The following is a 14,196-nucleotide window of genomic DNA, read 5'->3' as shown; positions in this document are numbered from 1 at the left end:
AAAACACACACAAGACTGATCTGCCCAAGACCTGATTAATGGTATGTGTTAGGTCTCCCTATAATTGAATACACCAATGTCAACATCTAAAGACAAGGACACCAGTTTCCTTTTCCAACAAAAATCAGAACAAACAGGCTAAAATCACTCCATACATATTATTTATCATATGCCCTTTAAAACAACAATTGGAATTTTTCTCCATTTATTATGCTTGTACATTTGTAAGTCTCAGTTTCCTATGCAAATGTGGCCCTTTATAAGCACTTGCATGAAAAATACAGACATGACCTACCCAGCTTATACAAATATACAACAAAGATTTTCCTGAAAACCATGCTGCAATTATACCTTCCCTTGTACTCTCAACTTGCTCTGTGAAGGGAGGCTCAAAAAGCCTGCAAACTGCATAGATAATGGTATTTGCAAGTTAGAATGAAAAGAAAGCTCATCAGAGCACATTAAAAGGAAGAATGCCCAAAAAACCGCAATGTGAGCTGGGCATTAAGAGCCCTCACTCAGGCAAGTAATGCTGACCTGCTGATGGGGAATACCTTTCCCTGTGCAATCAGTCTGTTCCCACATTTTCTCCAGTGACTGGTTCTACACGTGTAGGAATGCTCTTAGAATCTGGGGTTTACACGAGATGATAACCCAGGCTTGTGCTGGAGGTGGACTGGGACACAGTGAGCAGAGACATGGAGACATGGCAGGGGAAGAACACGGAGAGGAGAATCCAGCAGGTGAATGCCCCGGGAGAGAAAAAGCAGTATGGACAAGTGGGCAGTGAAAACGACAGGGATTAATGCAGAAGGTTGCAAGCAAAGGGGTTTTTTTGAGAAAATCCTATATTTAAGATAAAAACAAGAAGTAGTCTAATAGGCAAAGGGATAAAGAATAACCCGGGTGGGTGTAGGTGTAACATACCCACCGTTCTCCCAGGTAGCCCCGAGCCAGCGCCCCCCCCCCCCAGCACTGCCCGGCAGGGTTCACCTTCACCGGGGCAGTGACACCGCCACTCCTCCTCGCCGGCACCTCGCACCCTTACCCTAACCCCCTGCCTGGCACCCTCCGCTCCGCTCCGCAGCCGTGCCCGCAGTGCTTCAGCCATCGCTATCTCCAGCGCTGACGCGGGGCGCAGGCCGGGCGGCCACGCTCCCCTGCCAGGCTGCTCCGAGGCCCCCCGAGCCGGGTACCGGGGCTCTCACCGCCGGCAGAGCGCGGACTCGGCCCCCGCCATCCCCGGTACTCACGTCGGGCTCGTCCTTCGGGGCCGCGGCGCCCAGCAGCTCGCTCAGCTCCTCGCCCAGCACAGCCTCTGCGGAGAGAAAAGGGCTCAGCGCCGGCCCGGCCCCGCCGGGGAGCTCCGCGCCGGCCCGGCCCGGCGCCGGCCCCGCGAAGCCACGCTCACCCCAATCCAGGCCGCCCCCCGGGGCGGGCAGCAGCCCCGCCGGCTCCCACTCGGCCTCGGCCGCCGCCATCGCTTCCCGTTCCTCCCGAAACACACGTCTGCTTCCGGCAGGGCCGGGCCGGGCCCGCCCGCCACGGCGGCCGCCGGCGGACACTCGGCGGGCTGGCGGAGGCAGCACGGGGTCGCACGGCCGCTCTGCGTGCTCCGAGCTCCGCAGAGAATCACAGCCTCAGCTCGGTTGGGAAAGACCTCTGAGATCAGCGAAACCAGTCCATGACCCGACACCCCCTTGTCACCCAGACCATGGCACTGGGGGCCCTGTCCAGTCCTTAAACACTTCCGGGGGCGGTGACTCCACCACCTCCCAGGGCAGCCCATTCCAGCGTCCAGCCACCCTTTCTGTGTAGAAATTCCTATGAATGTCCAACCTGAACCTCCCCTGGCGCAGCTGTGTCTTCTTGTCCTCTCAAAAATAACGTGGGAGAAGAGGCCAAACCCCACCTGGTTACAATCTCCTTTCAGGCAGTGATAAGCTTACCCCTGAGCCTCCTTTTCTCCAGGCCAAACAACCCCAGCTCCTTCAGCCACTCTTCATCAGACTTGTGCTCCAAACCCTTCATCAGCCTCATAACCTTCTCTGGACATGCTCCAGCACTTCAACATCCTTCCTAAACTGAGGGGCCCTGAACCAGGCACAGCACCCCAGAAGTGGCCTCACCAGTGCCAAGTCCAGGGGAAGAATCACTTCCCTAGCTGTGTTGGCCACATTATTTAATGAAAACTTCTCCCCATGCCAGGCACACAGGAGGCATTAGTTAGACAAAGGTATTTATTCAGACCCCACTGACACAAGCTCATTGGTAGAAGCGTGAGTGGAGCAGTTATTGGGGAATGTCCAAATTCCTGGTGAGAGAATGTCCAAGGTCTGGGTGGCAGGCTGCCCTCAGCACATGGCTCTTGGCCCCTGGTGGGTCTCCAGCTGCCTGCACTGGAGGCAGCTCCCCTTCTCAGGAAAATGCGGCACACACAGCATGGTGGCAGTGTCCAGGGGCAGCTCTGGTCCAGGCTACAACCACATACAACCACAGGCATGGAGTCCCTCTGTGCTCCCACAGCAGCTCCTGCTGGTCCTGCAGCCCTGGGGGACACAGTAGGTTTCAGTCTCAGGCGGGCTGGAAGCACAGGAGACATGAAGCTGGTGTTACCCACTCCAGTCCCAAGGGGTGTCCCCACCCAATAGCACCCCAGCCAGGAAGATGGCCACCCAGGTGAGTTTTGAACAGGGTGCTAAAAGGGTCTTGCCTGGCCCCACCTCACAGATTGGCATCATACGCTGAGTTGGTGAAGGTGCCCGGCGCTCCCAGGTCACTGGAAGGCAAACACAAGGATGTCACCTTGGGGAATGCAGGAGTGTGTGAAGGCCAGGAGTTAGCACAGCCCTGTCAGTCCCAGAGATGCTCCCGTAAAAAAACAGCCTCACACAGGCAGATCTGGTTGTCAGGAGGGTGAACATAGGGCTGTGACAGTCACAGGGCAGAGCCACCCTCCTGCAGAGCATAGCTCTCACCTGGTGGGTTTCAGGAGCTTCCTCTTCTCCTCTGATAACAGTGTTGAAATGTCCATGGGCATAAAGCACATAGAAAAGAAATAACCAGATCTGTTTAGTGAAGGTCACAAGAAGCTGCAGCAGCAGCATCTGAAATTGAGCAGAGTTGAACAGGCATGAGGTGGGGCTGCCTTAACAAGCATTTGCTGCCTTCTTCAGACTGATGATGTTTATCTGGCTCTGCCCTCCAAACCTGGCTGCTGACATTTTTAGCTGGACCAACTGCCAAGGACCCAAGCAACTCAGCAAATAAAACATGTGAATGGAGGCAGTCACACTGTTAAACACTTCTGATCACCCCAGCCTCCCCTGGGACTGTCACCACCTTGCCTGAGAGCCCCTGGCCAAAGCTAGGGTGGGCTGCAGGAAGCATTTCTGTACCTCTGTCACTGAGCCTCTTGGCAAGGAGGGCAATGAGTCCCCCAGAGAGCACAAGACCAGCTACTGCCAGGGCTGAGCCACTGCTGTAAGCCAGGACTTGCTTTAGGAAGGCACCATCCTCTGAAACAAAGCCACAGAGCCACATGTTAGAAAGTTGTCGGCACTTCGCAGCCCCTGGGGAGTCTCTCTCCACCACAATCAAGATGTCCTTGGAGGAAAGCTGGAACCTCCACATGCTAGAGGAGCTGGGGTACCTGCACAGACAGGGGGATCCCTGGTCCAGTTCCCCGTGGCCTCACAGTGGAGCATCTCTGCTCCCATCCGAACAAACCCCTCCTCACAGGAAAAGATGCACGTGGAGTTGTAGGTGAAGTTCCCATGCACATGAGAGCAGGTCAGCTGGCCTCTGCTGGGGGGGGACAGCACTGGGCAGCTGATGGCTGCAGATAAAGCATAGCAGGAGCATCAGGAGGACAGGACTGATGGCAATGAGATGGGGTTATGTGGACTGGCAAGCCAGGGGATAAACTGACATAGGCCAGGGTGCTGGGGAGAGTACTCTGCTACAACAGATATATGTGAGATCACAGGATTTACCTTTGCAATGTGTGGGGTCCCCAGTCCAGGTCCCCAGGGCTGTGCACTCACGGCTCTCCGGCCCCTTCAGCACAAACCCCTTCTGGCAGGAGAAGGTACACGTGGAGCCAAAGGTGAAGTCCCCATGGATATGGAAGCAGGCAGCCTGGCCCATCTTGGGGGTGGTCAGTGCTGAGCATTTGATGGCTGCAAGGGTGAAGAGGCACAGCTCAGAAAGGAGCCTGGGAGACTACACTGCTGGGACCAAGGGGCTGGGGACACATCATAGTGTCACCCCACGGCCAGTGACACCCTGAGCTGTGGCAGCAGCTCTACCTTCACAGAGTGGGGCATCTCCTGTCCAGGTCCCCGTGGCTGTGCACTTGCGACTGTCTGACCCCATCAGCACAAACCCTGTCTGGCAGGAGAAGGCACACGTGGAGCCAAAGGTGAAGTCCCCATGGAGGTGGGAGCAGTTCAACTCTCCCTTTTCTGGAGCTCTGAGCACCGGGCAGGTGACAGCTGCAAGGACAGAGAAACATTTTCAAGCTGAAATGTGGGTACTACAAGGCTAGACTGTTGAAAGAACAGGACCAAGAGGGTCCTAGATCCCTTGCTCAACACAAGGCCTGTGACACCTTGAGCAGCAGCAATACCTTCACAGTGTGGTGTGTTCCCAGTCCAGGTCCCCAAGGCTGTGCACTCTCGGCTCTGCACCCCCACCAAGGCAAATCCTGTCTGGCAGGAGAAGGCACACATGGATCCATAGGAGAAGTTGCCATGGAGGTGGGAGCAGTGCATCTCTCCCTGGTCTGGAGCACTGAGCACTGGGCAGGCAATTGCTGCAGGGCAAAAAAGCACTCTTCAGGCAGTAGCTTGGGGACTATGAGGCTGAATTCTTGTGATGAGAGAACTAAAAAGAGAATATCCCAGGGTCTGCCCAAGGCCAGTGACACCTTGAGCAGCAGCTCTACCTTCACATCTTGTTGCATCCCCTGTCCAGATCCCCATGGCTGTGCACTCACGGCTCTCTGGCCCCATCAGCACAAACCCCTCTGGCAGGAGAAGGCACATGAGGAGCCAAAGGTGAAGTTCCCATGGATGTGGGAGCAGTTCAGCTCTCCCTTTTCTGGAGCTCTGAGCACCGGACAGGTAACGGCTGTAGGGGTGGAGAAGCAGTTTGAGCAGGAGTCTGAGGACTACAAGTCTAAACTGTTCATCCTGAGAAGCTTCAGGGGAACCCTAGTGTCACCCCACGGCCAGTGACACCCTGAGCTCTAGCAGCAGCTCTACCTTCACAGTGTGGGGTGCCCCCAGTCCAGATCCCCGTGGCTGTACACTCACGGCTCCCCGCCTCCTTCAGCACAAACCCCTTCTGGCAGGAGAAGGCACACGTGGAGCTAAAGGTGAAGTTGCCATGGAGGTGGGAGCAGTGCATCTCTCCTTTTTCTGGAGCACTGAGCAGTGGACAGGCAATTGCTGCAAGGACATAGAAACAGTTCAAGGAGGAATCTGGGAACTACAAGGCTAAACTGTTTGGTCTGGGAGACTGGGGAAACCCTAGTGTCATCCCATGGCCAGTGACACCCTGAGCTCCTGCAGCAGCTCTACCTTCACATCTTGTTGCATCCCCTGTCCAGATCCCTGTGGCTGTGCACTCACGGCTCTCCGGCCCCTCAGCACAAACCCTGTCTGGCAGGAGAAGGCACACGTGGAGCCAAAGGTGAAGTCCCCATGGACGGTGGGAGCAGTTCAGCTCTCCCTTTTCTGGAGCTCTGAGCACTGGACAGGTAACAGCTGCAGGGGTGGAGAAGCACTTTGAGCGAGAGTCTGAGGACTACAAGGCTAAACTGTTGGAATGAAAGGACCAGGACACTGGAGAACATTCCAGGGTGAACCAGAGGCCTGTGAGTAGCAGCAATACCTTCACAGTGTGGTGTGTTCCCAGTCCAGGTCCCCAAGGCTGTGCACTCTCGGCTCTGCACCCCCACCAAGGCAAATCCTGTCTGGCAGGAGAAGGCACACATGGATCCATAGGAGAAGTTGCCATGGAGGTGGGAGCAGTGCATCTCTCCTTGGTCTGGAGCACTGAGCACTGGGCAGGCAAAGGCTGCAGAGTGAAGAGGTACACATCAAGCAGCAGCTTGGGAACTGGGAGACTAAAATTCTGGGACCAAGGGGCTGGGGAACACCACAGTGTCACCCCAAGGCTAGTGACAGCTGGCACTCCAGCCGCAGCTCTACCTTCACATCTTGTTGCATCCCCTGTCCAGATCCCCATGGCTGTGCACTCACGGCTCTCCGGCCCCTTCAGCACAAACCCCTTCTGGCAGGAGAAGGCACACGTGGAGCCAAGGGTGAAGTCCCCATGGAGGTGGGAGCAGTTCAGCTCTCCATTTTCTGGAGCTCTGAGCACCGGGCAGGTGATGGCTGCAATGGAGAGCAGAGCTCAGAGATGGGATAGATGAGGTTAAATCTAATAATTCAGGCTGAATCCAAATCAAATCTTACCCACACTCACCTCTTTGAAACTGTAGTTGGTGCAATGATTTTTCTGCCCTACAAGTGATTTCCTCAGGGGGACACAGTTGCTGCTCTGCCAGAGCCCTGTTTATCCCTTTCACTACCCTGGGCCAAAGCCTCTGGGAGGAAGGACCACAGCTGCTGCAGTCCCATTCATCTCCCTCCCTCTACTGGAGCAGAGACCAGCCTCTGTCCTTCTCACAGTGACAGGAGGATGGCTTTGGGACTGTAAAGCACTGCCATGGCTAAAGAGGTTGTATACCAGCCTCCCCTGCCTGTTCCCAGGGTGTGTTTTGCTGCATGCCAGGGTGATACCCAAAGTTTTCTGGGGTGAGTGGCTCTGCTGCCTGTGGGAGCCCCAAAGGTCGGTGCCAGCAGGGCATATACCACCACCCAGCCCAGCTGAGACAGACTGCGTTCACTGCATCTTCTGCTTTCAAACTGACACCAAGCACTTTCCTGGGTAGACTTTTCCTTTTGTAGCTATTTTACAGGCAATTCTGGTTTCCCAGTCCCCAGAGGTGCCTGTTGGTGAACATGCTGTGCAGGTGGGAGCAGCTGACCCAGCCCCTTTGGGGGCCAGCCAGCAATGGGCACACAATGGCTGCTGGCGAGCATGGGGCAGAGTTTGAGGCAGGACAGACAGTCCTTGCTGCACCACCAGCCTTGCTCTGCTCGTTTCTGGAGTAAGCCCAGCTGGCAATGCTTGCTAACATCATTTTGTTACCAGCACAGGCAACCAACTGACTCATCTGATTGTTTGCAATAAAACAAAAAATCAATCATATTACAGCCAGCAGGAAAAAAACAAGCTGGGAAAGCAAGCCCCTAGGAGCCTAAAAGGCCTGGAGCACACAGGCTCAGCCCAGCTTGTTGGTGGGGATTTTTGCAAAATTGGGAGCCATCTCCTGCCCTTGACCCTGCTGGGGATACTGGTTACAGAACAGTCACATCACATCTCCATGCCTGTTCCCCTTAGCTGCGGACAGTTTTGCTTTTTCTCAGCTACCTAAGGTCCTGGGTTGGACCACAGGCCCAATCAGCACAGACAGCAGCAGCAGAACTAACTTCAAGGCAGGTTTCTTTTAAAAAGAATATATATACAAAGATGTTTCCCAGTCCCATTCCTTCCCAGTCCCAGTTGTGTCCCACGTCTGCTTGACTCACCCCATCCTTGTGCAAGGCTGTAGGTGTACCACACAGCAGCACAAGAAAGGTGGAGCAAGACTCTTGCACCCCCAAAAAAGCCTGGCAGTTCTCTGGGATGCCTGGTGCCTGGCTGCAAACCCTCAAGCCACTGACAGGAAGACTTTCTCTGCCCCTGCAGAATAACATATCACAGCTTTCTCTCCTTTGTGGTTTCCTGCCACACTCTGTCCCACCCAGCTTAAATCTAACCTCATTTCATGAGTCCTTATCCCTGTTCAAGGTGGCCTACCCCTGCCAGGATATACCCTTCCCCTGGCTGTGGGACAGCAGCCCCTCTTTTCTCTTTCCCAAGATGCCAAATGCCTTCCCAAGGCAGATCAGGTGGGCTAGGGGAGAGGGACACTGCCACAGAGTTGACAGAGGAGCCAGGACATCATCCTGACCCCACACTTGGTGCACACAGGGTGCTGATATCTGAGTGGGATTCAGGGCAGCAAACATGGGCACTGGGACAGCCAGGCAGAACAGGGCCTCAGCTCACAGCTGCTCTGCCCATTGCAGCCTCCTCAGGGAATCCCACCCCATGATGCAGCACCAGGAGATGCTTCCACAATCAGTAAGGGCGCAGCAACAGTTGTCTGAAGAGCATTGGGCACATGGGGCTGGCTCCCCCAAAGCATCAATGCTGCATACCTGAGACCCCCAACCCCCGCCAGGCCCTACCTGTGCAGGTGGGGATGTTTGCTGACCACTCCTGGGAAGGCAGGCACCGCAGCATGCCCACCCCTCGCCGCTCAAATCCCTCGTGGCACCCAAACTCACAGGTGGAGTTGTAGCTGAAGTCTCCGTAGGGATGGCTGCAGTTCATGGGCACTCCCTTGGGCTCCAGCTTGGCACACTGCACAACTGGGAGAGACACGGTGCCACAGCCCATCAGGAGCACCAGAACCCTGCTTTGTCACCAGGGTTTGGACTCTCCAGCAGGGAAGGAGGGGTGGGGATGGATGTCTCACCATCCGTGCACTCAGGGCCGTGGAAGCCGGGGTAGCACTCGCAGCGATAGCTCCCAATGGTCTCCACGCACTCGCCACGCTGGCTGCACAGGAAGGGCTGGCAGGAGGCTGCACACACAGGGGATGGTCATCACGAGCTGCTGACCACCCTGCCAAGGTTCCCAGCCCACCCAATCCAGCTCCAGTCCGCAGTCCCCCTGCTCACCCTGGTAGCACAGCGCCTTCTTCTTCCGGTTGCAGGGCTCGTCATTCCACTTGCCGGCCTGCTGTGGCCGCTGGATGTAGATCTCCACGCAGTCCTGGTTGGAGCGGCGGTTGTTGGGCTCCCCTAGTGCCCAGTTCTCTGCCTCCTTGGACAGCGCCTTCCCGGTGCCCACCCAGGTCCAGATGCCGCCCAGCTTGCGTAAGCCAATCCAGTAGTAGCGCCCGTGGAAGGGCAGGCTCTTGTTGAGGTACTCGATCTCCTGCTGGTTCTGGATTGCCACCAGGTCGGTAAAGAAGGTCTGGCAGAAATTCCTGGCCTGCTCCCACGTGTAGTCCCCTTGGTCACTGTAGTGGTAGGTCCAGGCACCCACCTCCATCCACAGCACCATGCCTGGGAAAGAGGATGAGGTCTGGGATTGGTGCAGAAAGGATGGGAGCTGGGTCAGGGGTGGGATCCCTTGGGACATGAGGGTGGGCTAAGCCTGACATCATGGCCAAGAGACGCCAGGGACAGGCTGGGTGAAAGGATTGGATGAAGGGGTGACTGTGGATGAGAATGGGACTCCATGGGTACATAAAGACGTGGCAGAAGGAGATGAGGACAGAGGGGGATGGCACAGGGATGAGGAAATTGGAGGTGACAGGGTGAAGGCTGAAATGGGGCAGCACGGGATGAGGCAGGCAGAGCACAGGAGGCAGAGGAGCCCCAAGCAGTGATGCCAGCCCTCCTCCAACATAAGGATTGAAAGCTCAGCCCCATGGCCCTGTTCCCCTGCCCACAAAAGCTTCCCAAAGAGGAAAGTCCCACTTCAAGATGGTTCCATAAAGACAGTTCCTTCCTTGAGTGCAGATGTGTATACTTCAGTTTTCTTGCTTTACCCTGCTACATGAGACCCAGATTGGAGCAAGGCAGAGGAGCAAATATGCCCTCACCCTCAAAAGCATTTGGACCCCAACCTGCTCATCTGAGACAGAGATGGTCTAGAGTCTTGTAAAACTCAGTGTTGCAAAACAAGATCTTTCAAAAACAAGCTCATATTATGGTCATACCCAGCAGGCAGGGCAAAGCCAGAAAGTAACTGGAACCCACACCCAGAAATGAAGGGCACTTTGCTGAAACCCTGCTCTTATTTACAGCATTTCACACCGCAACTTTATGCAATCAAAGGGTTTTAGCCACAGAAAGAAGCTTCCTCCATTCTCCCCAGGAGCAGCTATCTCCACAACTGCAGAAAGTGATGTGGGGATATCATATCTCCATATGTGCAGAAAGGGAGATGAGGATCAAAGTTTGCTCCAAACAACCAGCCTAGCTTATGCTGTATCTCAGGAAAGCATTTTATCACGCTGCAGTTGTGCAAAGATCCAGGCATTGCAGATGAGATGCAAATACACATCTTCTAAAGTCTAATTAGGGCTGTACTTTGGTCCATTGTTATACATTTTTGTAGGTAATTTCCCATAATTTGTCTGGTTTTTCTTGTGAAAGAGCAAACTATCCTCTTTGTTCAACAGAACTGAAGCTGGGGAAAATGTGGTTCCCTCTTTACCTTTTGGGAATTTGGGCCTGCAGGACAGGAACTCAAGGCACCTTCTGGAAGCCTGCCCCATCCTCAGCTCCCACCAACCTCCTCCTGGCCCCTGCTACTCCCCAGCATGGCTCAAGGCAGCTGCCTGCTACCCTCACACAGCCCATCCCCAAACTGAGAAGGACCAAAGTTTGACATCTGCTCCAGGTCTGTCCTCCACATGCTCTCCTACCTCTTTCCTCCAGCTCCACCAGTTACACCCTCTCTATGGCACAGCTTATCTCTCCGGTGTTATGCTACTTCTCCCTGCCCCATCTGGTACCCAAATGAGTGCTGTTTTCCTGTGGTTTGACCTCTTGCTCCCGTGGCAGCCCTGATACCTCTTCCTAGGGTGGTGCTCAGCACCCTCCGCAGTTGAGGTGCCTTTGCCTTTTTGTTTTCTCTCAGAGCCAAATCTCAGCCTCCTCCTGACACTGCACTTGCCTCATTTCTGTTCCTTAGCTCAGTCACTAAGGTTCTTAGGAAAATAATTCAGCTCACAGAGGATTTCCAGGGACAGAGCAGGCACCAGTAGGTTTTGCTCTGTGCAATGCCAGCATGTGAAGGAAATACCCTACAGGCAGCAAAACCAAGTTAGTTTCTGTACACCTGATGTCAATTAGCAGCTCTAATTCTGTGTGGTGCTGCCCCAGCTGTGCTATGAACCCTTACACCCATGGGTCCTGTGACTCCATCCATGCCCAACTCCCCAGCATGAGCATGGGTGTAGGCGGTGGGTAGAGCTGCCCTGCCTTTCCCCAGTTCACAGTACAGTTCACAGTACCAGCTGCCATGCTGCATTTGGGGAACCAAACATCCTGCGGGGACCTCAGCCATGGCCTGGCCCTTCCTGGGGGAGCACAGTCTGCCTGGAGGCTGGCACAGGCAGGGCCAGCCCCCTCCCAGCCCAGAGGGATCCAGCCCTGGGGATGGGCTGATGAGCCCCCAAAATAGCAATGCTACATTTCTCCAGTTTCTCAGACCTGCAGACTCCTTGGCAGCAGGGTCACACTTGGACTTACTGAGTGGGTGGTGGGTGGCTTACCCCATGTGATGGCAGCGATGCCCAGGGAGGTGCCAGGAGAGCCCAGAGTCCGTGTCCTCCTGGCAGATCGCAGTCCCACAGCAGTGCCCTGACAGAGAGGGAGACATGAGCATGCACATCCCAAGGGGTTCACACGTGCACCCACACCACTGCCAGGCAGTCCTGGCTCACACAAGGGCAGTCACTCGTGGCAGTGGCACGCAGGCACACACGGTGTCCTGTGCTCTGGAGCCCCTTCCTGCCCAGCCAGGGCTGGCATCTACCTCTGCAGTCACTGTGCCCTGTGTGCCTGGCAGTGTCCCGTGAGCCTGGGGTCGCTCAGGCAGGGTGTCCCCAGGGCAGCCTGCGTGTGTCCCGCAGCCCCCAGCTGTGGTTCCTGTCAGTGCCTGCCCACAGCCCTGCCCTCCGCTAATCCCCTTGTGTAGGCAGACCCTCAGTCATGCCCAAGGAAAGGAGCAGTTCTTACCATGTTGGTGCCGCAGCTGCACCGTGCCCAGCCCGCAGCAGCTGTCCCTCGGTGGGCAGTGCTGCTCACGCTTCCTCCGAGCCTGCAACTCCCTGCCCCTAGCCTCTTCCCCTCCCATCCCAGCCCCGCTGCCAGCCCACATCCTGCCCCACACCCCTGCCCTCCCCTTCCCTCTCTAGCCCCAAGAAACCCTTCTCTGAGCCCGGGGCTGGAGACAAACAGTGGGGTCAGCACTGGCCACAGTCCTCATGGACCTAGCTTGGCAGCAGCCCCATGGCATGGGAGCTGGCTGCATCCCCGCTGCCATGGGGACATGACAGCCACAGGAATGACCCACAACAAGCCAGGATTGCCCAAGCACCCCAGAAGAAGGAGAAGGGCCCCCTGAAAAGTGTTCAGCCCCAGTCCATGATGCCCAGAGCACCGAGACCTCTCTGACCTACCGTGTCCATGTGGCAGCACCTACACTGGTGGAGGAGAGAGGAGGCTGAGGTGTGATGAGGTCCCTTGTGGGCTGAGTAGGACAGTGGTTCACCACCTCCCAGCTCCATGCCAGACACTCTCCGTGCATGCAGGTGTTTTGCTCTGGCTGTGAATCTTCACATACCATTTATAAACACTTACTTACACAATGCATTTTTCTGTCTTTGCCTTTAAGTCTTTATGAGAAAGGTCCAGGAATATGCCAGAGGAACTTCCTCCTGATTTATTAACATCCTTTAGGAACTTCCACCAGTGTTTCAGGAACATGTCTAATTGTGTCCACCGCCCCTTGGATCATTATAATAATTATAAATAGTTTCTTACCCTGTCCTGTTTGTAAGTAGAATTGCCTTGGCCAGGTTTTCTGCAGAAATTACTCTGCTCACTTCCAGCTAAAGCCAAACAAGAGCCATGCAGGTCACATGTATTTTCCAGTTCCAAAGAAATTGATGCTGCTCCACCAGGACATTCTAGACAAAAGGAGGAACCCATTCCACAAGAGCCATAACCCACTACAATTACTTTACTGTTGGCCAATATAAATGAACCTTGTTTCCTGTCTCTGGATATCTTCCTTGAAAAATGTTTTAATGCAGTTGTTTCTTTCTATGGAATTGCTGAGTCTGTATACCCAGTAATTCAGGAACACTTGATTTCTAGCAGCTCCTCTGCCAAGAGTGGTCAGTTATGGGAAGGGAAGGAGCAGCCAGGCAGACAGAGAGGCTGAGGGGCAGCTGCTGGGGAGGAGACCAGCACCAAGTGCTGAGGGTCACCTGGGCAGGGTGGGAGCTGCCTCTCCTACTGGTGAGAGACTGCTGGGACTCAGAGGGGTGCTCATGGGTACACAGCCCCAGGGCAGAGCAGGCTGTGCCCCTGCCAGTTTCACTTCTGCTGGAACCCAACATGGTAGGGCAGAGCAGTAGAAAAAAATACTCCCACCCTTATTTTTGTAACTACAAATAGTTGTTGGTATTGCTTTAAAAATGGAATCAAGGTGTCTGAGATGCAGAGGCTGTTGCTGCTGCGAAGACAGAAAATGACCAAGTTCGAGCTCTGTGTGGAGGCAGGTGCCCCATGCCTGGGTTCAGAGAGGTGGTCCTACATGGCAGAATGGATACTTGGCAGGATGGGGGCTTGCTTTGCAGGTAGTGGAAAAAGTACACATGGTAGAGGGGAGAGAAGACCCGAATCAGCTCTGCTGGGAGCTGGTTAATCACCAGGAGCCCTTTCACATCTCAGGTTATTTCCAAGTTTGGCTTCCCTGGAAGGGATTCAGGATGCTGCAGATCCATGCTCCTGCTGGATTCCTGCTGCTCTGCTCACCAAGGAAGGGGCTGAGCAGTATGGGGATTTCCCAGGTGTCAGGATGGTGCATCCTGTCCCCCCAGCCATCCCTCTGAGGACACGAGCAAGCTGCCAGCTAGGGCTTTGCTCAGCATGGGCTCAAGGGAGCAGGTACAAAGACCCTTTCCTCTGTCACCTCTGCCCTGTCCCTCTAGACCCAGGCACTGGAATGGAGAAGCGCCTCCTTTGCTGTGCCCCAGAGCTGAGCAGCCCTCGGGGCGATGCTCTCAGTGCCCTAGAGCCGTGCCGCAGGCTCTGCTCCTGGGGAAGGGGCACGGCCGCGCGTTGTTTACAGCAGAGGCTCCCGCCCCAGGCTGGCACAGCCTGTTCCCCGCCTTGTGCAACGTGTCCGCAAACCGCAGAGGAACCGAGTCACCCGACACTGCCCGGCCGGCTCGGCTGCTGCCCGCGATACAGCGGGCACCTT

General features: G+C 55.3%; 2 protein-coding genes across 3 annotated transcripts in view; both read right to left on the bottom strand.

The window, feature by feature from the left end:
* The window catches only part of ATF6 (activating transcription factor 6), a 76,564-nt gene extending 74,932 nt beyond the window's left edge, over positions 1-1,632 (bottom strand). Inside the window, exons 1-2 of one of the 2 annotated variants that reach the window (XM_036387580.2) lie at positions 1,412-1,632; positions 1,254-1,318 (exon numbers count right to left, since the gene is read on the bottom strand). In XM_036387580.2, coding sequence (XP_036243473.1) covers positions 1,254-1,318; positions 1,412-1,481 — 135 coding nt within the window. In that variant the 5' untranslated portion in view covers positions 1,482-1,632. The remainder of the gene's footprint in view (positions 1-1,253; positions 1,319-1,411) is intronic. The other variant, XM_036387579.2, reaches the window with a different exon arrangement.
* A 594-nt stretch (positions 1,633-2,226) lies between these two features.
* On the bottom strand, positions 2,227-13,039 carry SELP (selectin P). Its single transcript, XM_054515832.1, is given in 23 exon segments — positions 2,227-2,779; positions 2,979-3,009; positions 3,399-3,518; positions 3,653-3,838; positions 3,996-4,181; positions 4,311-4,496; positions 4,631-4,816; positions 4,949-5,029; positions 5,032-5,133; positions 5,268-5,453; positions 5,586-5,651; positions 5,654-5,714; positions 5,716-5,771; positions 5,899-6,084; positions 6,219-6,404; positions 8,370-8,552; positions 8,660-8,767; positions 8,865-9,254; positions 11,477-11,564; positions 12,386-12,417; positions 12,420-12,491; positions 12,494-12,539; positions 12,750-13,039. Coding segments are annotated over 23 exon segments (2,961 nt in total). The 5' UTR covers positions 12,918-13,039; the 3' UTR covers positions 2,227-2,724.
* Positions 13,040-14,196: the final 1,157 nt, after the last annotated feature.

The sequence above is a fragment of the Molothrus ater genome, chromosome 9 (genome assembly GCF_012460135.2).
Source record: "Molothrus ater isolate BHLD 08-10-18 breed brown headed cowbird chromosome 9, BPBGC_Mater_1.1, whole genome shotgun sequence".
Classification (NCBI taxonomy): domain Eukaryota; kingdom Metazoa; phylum Chordata; class Aves; order Passeriformes; family Icteridae; genus Molothrus; species Molothrus ater.
Note: the sequence above shows the minus strand (reverse complement) of the source record. Positions and strands in the feature narration are given on the sequence as shown.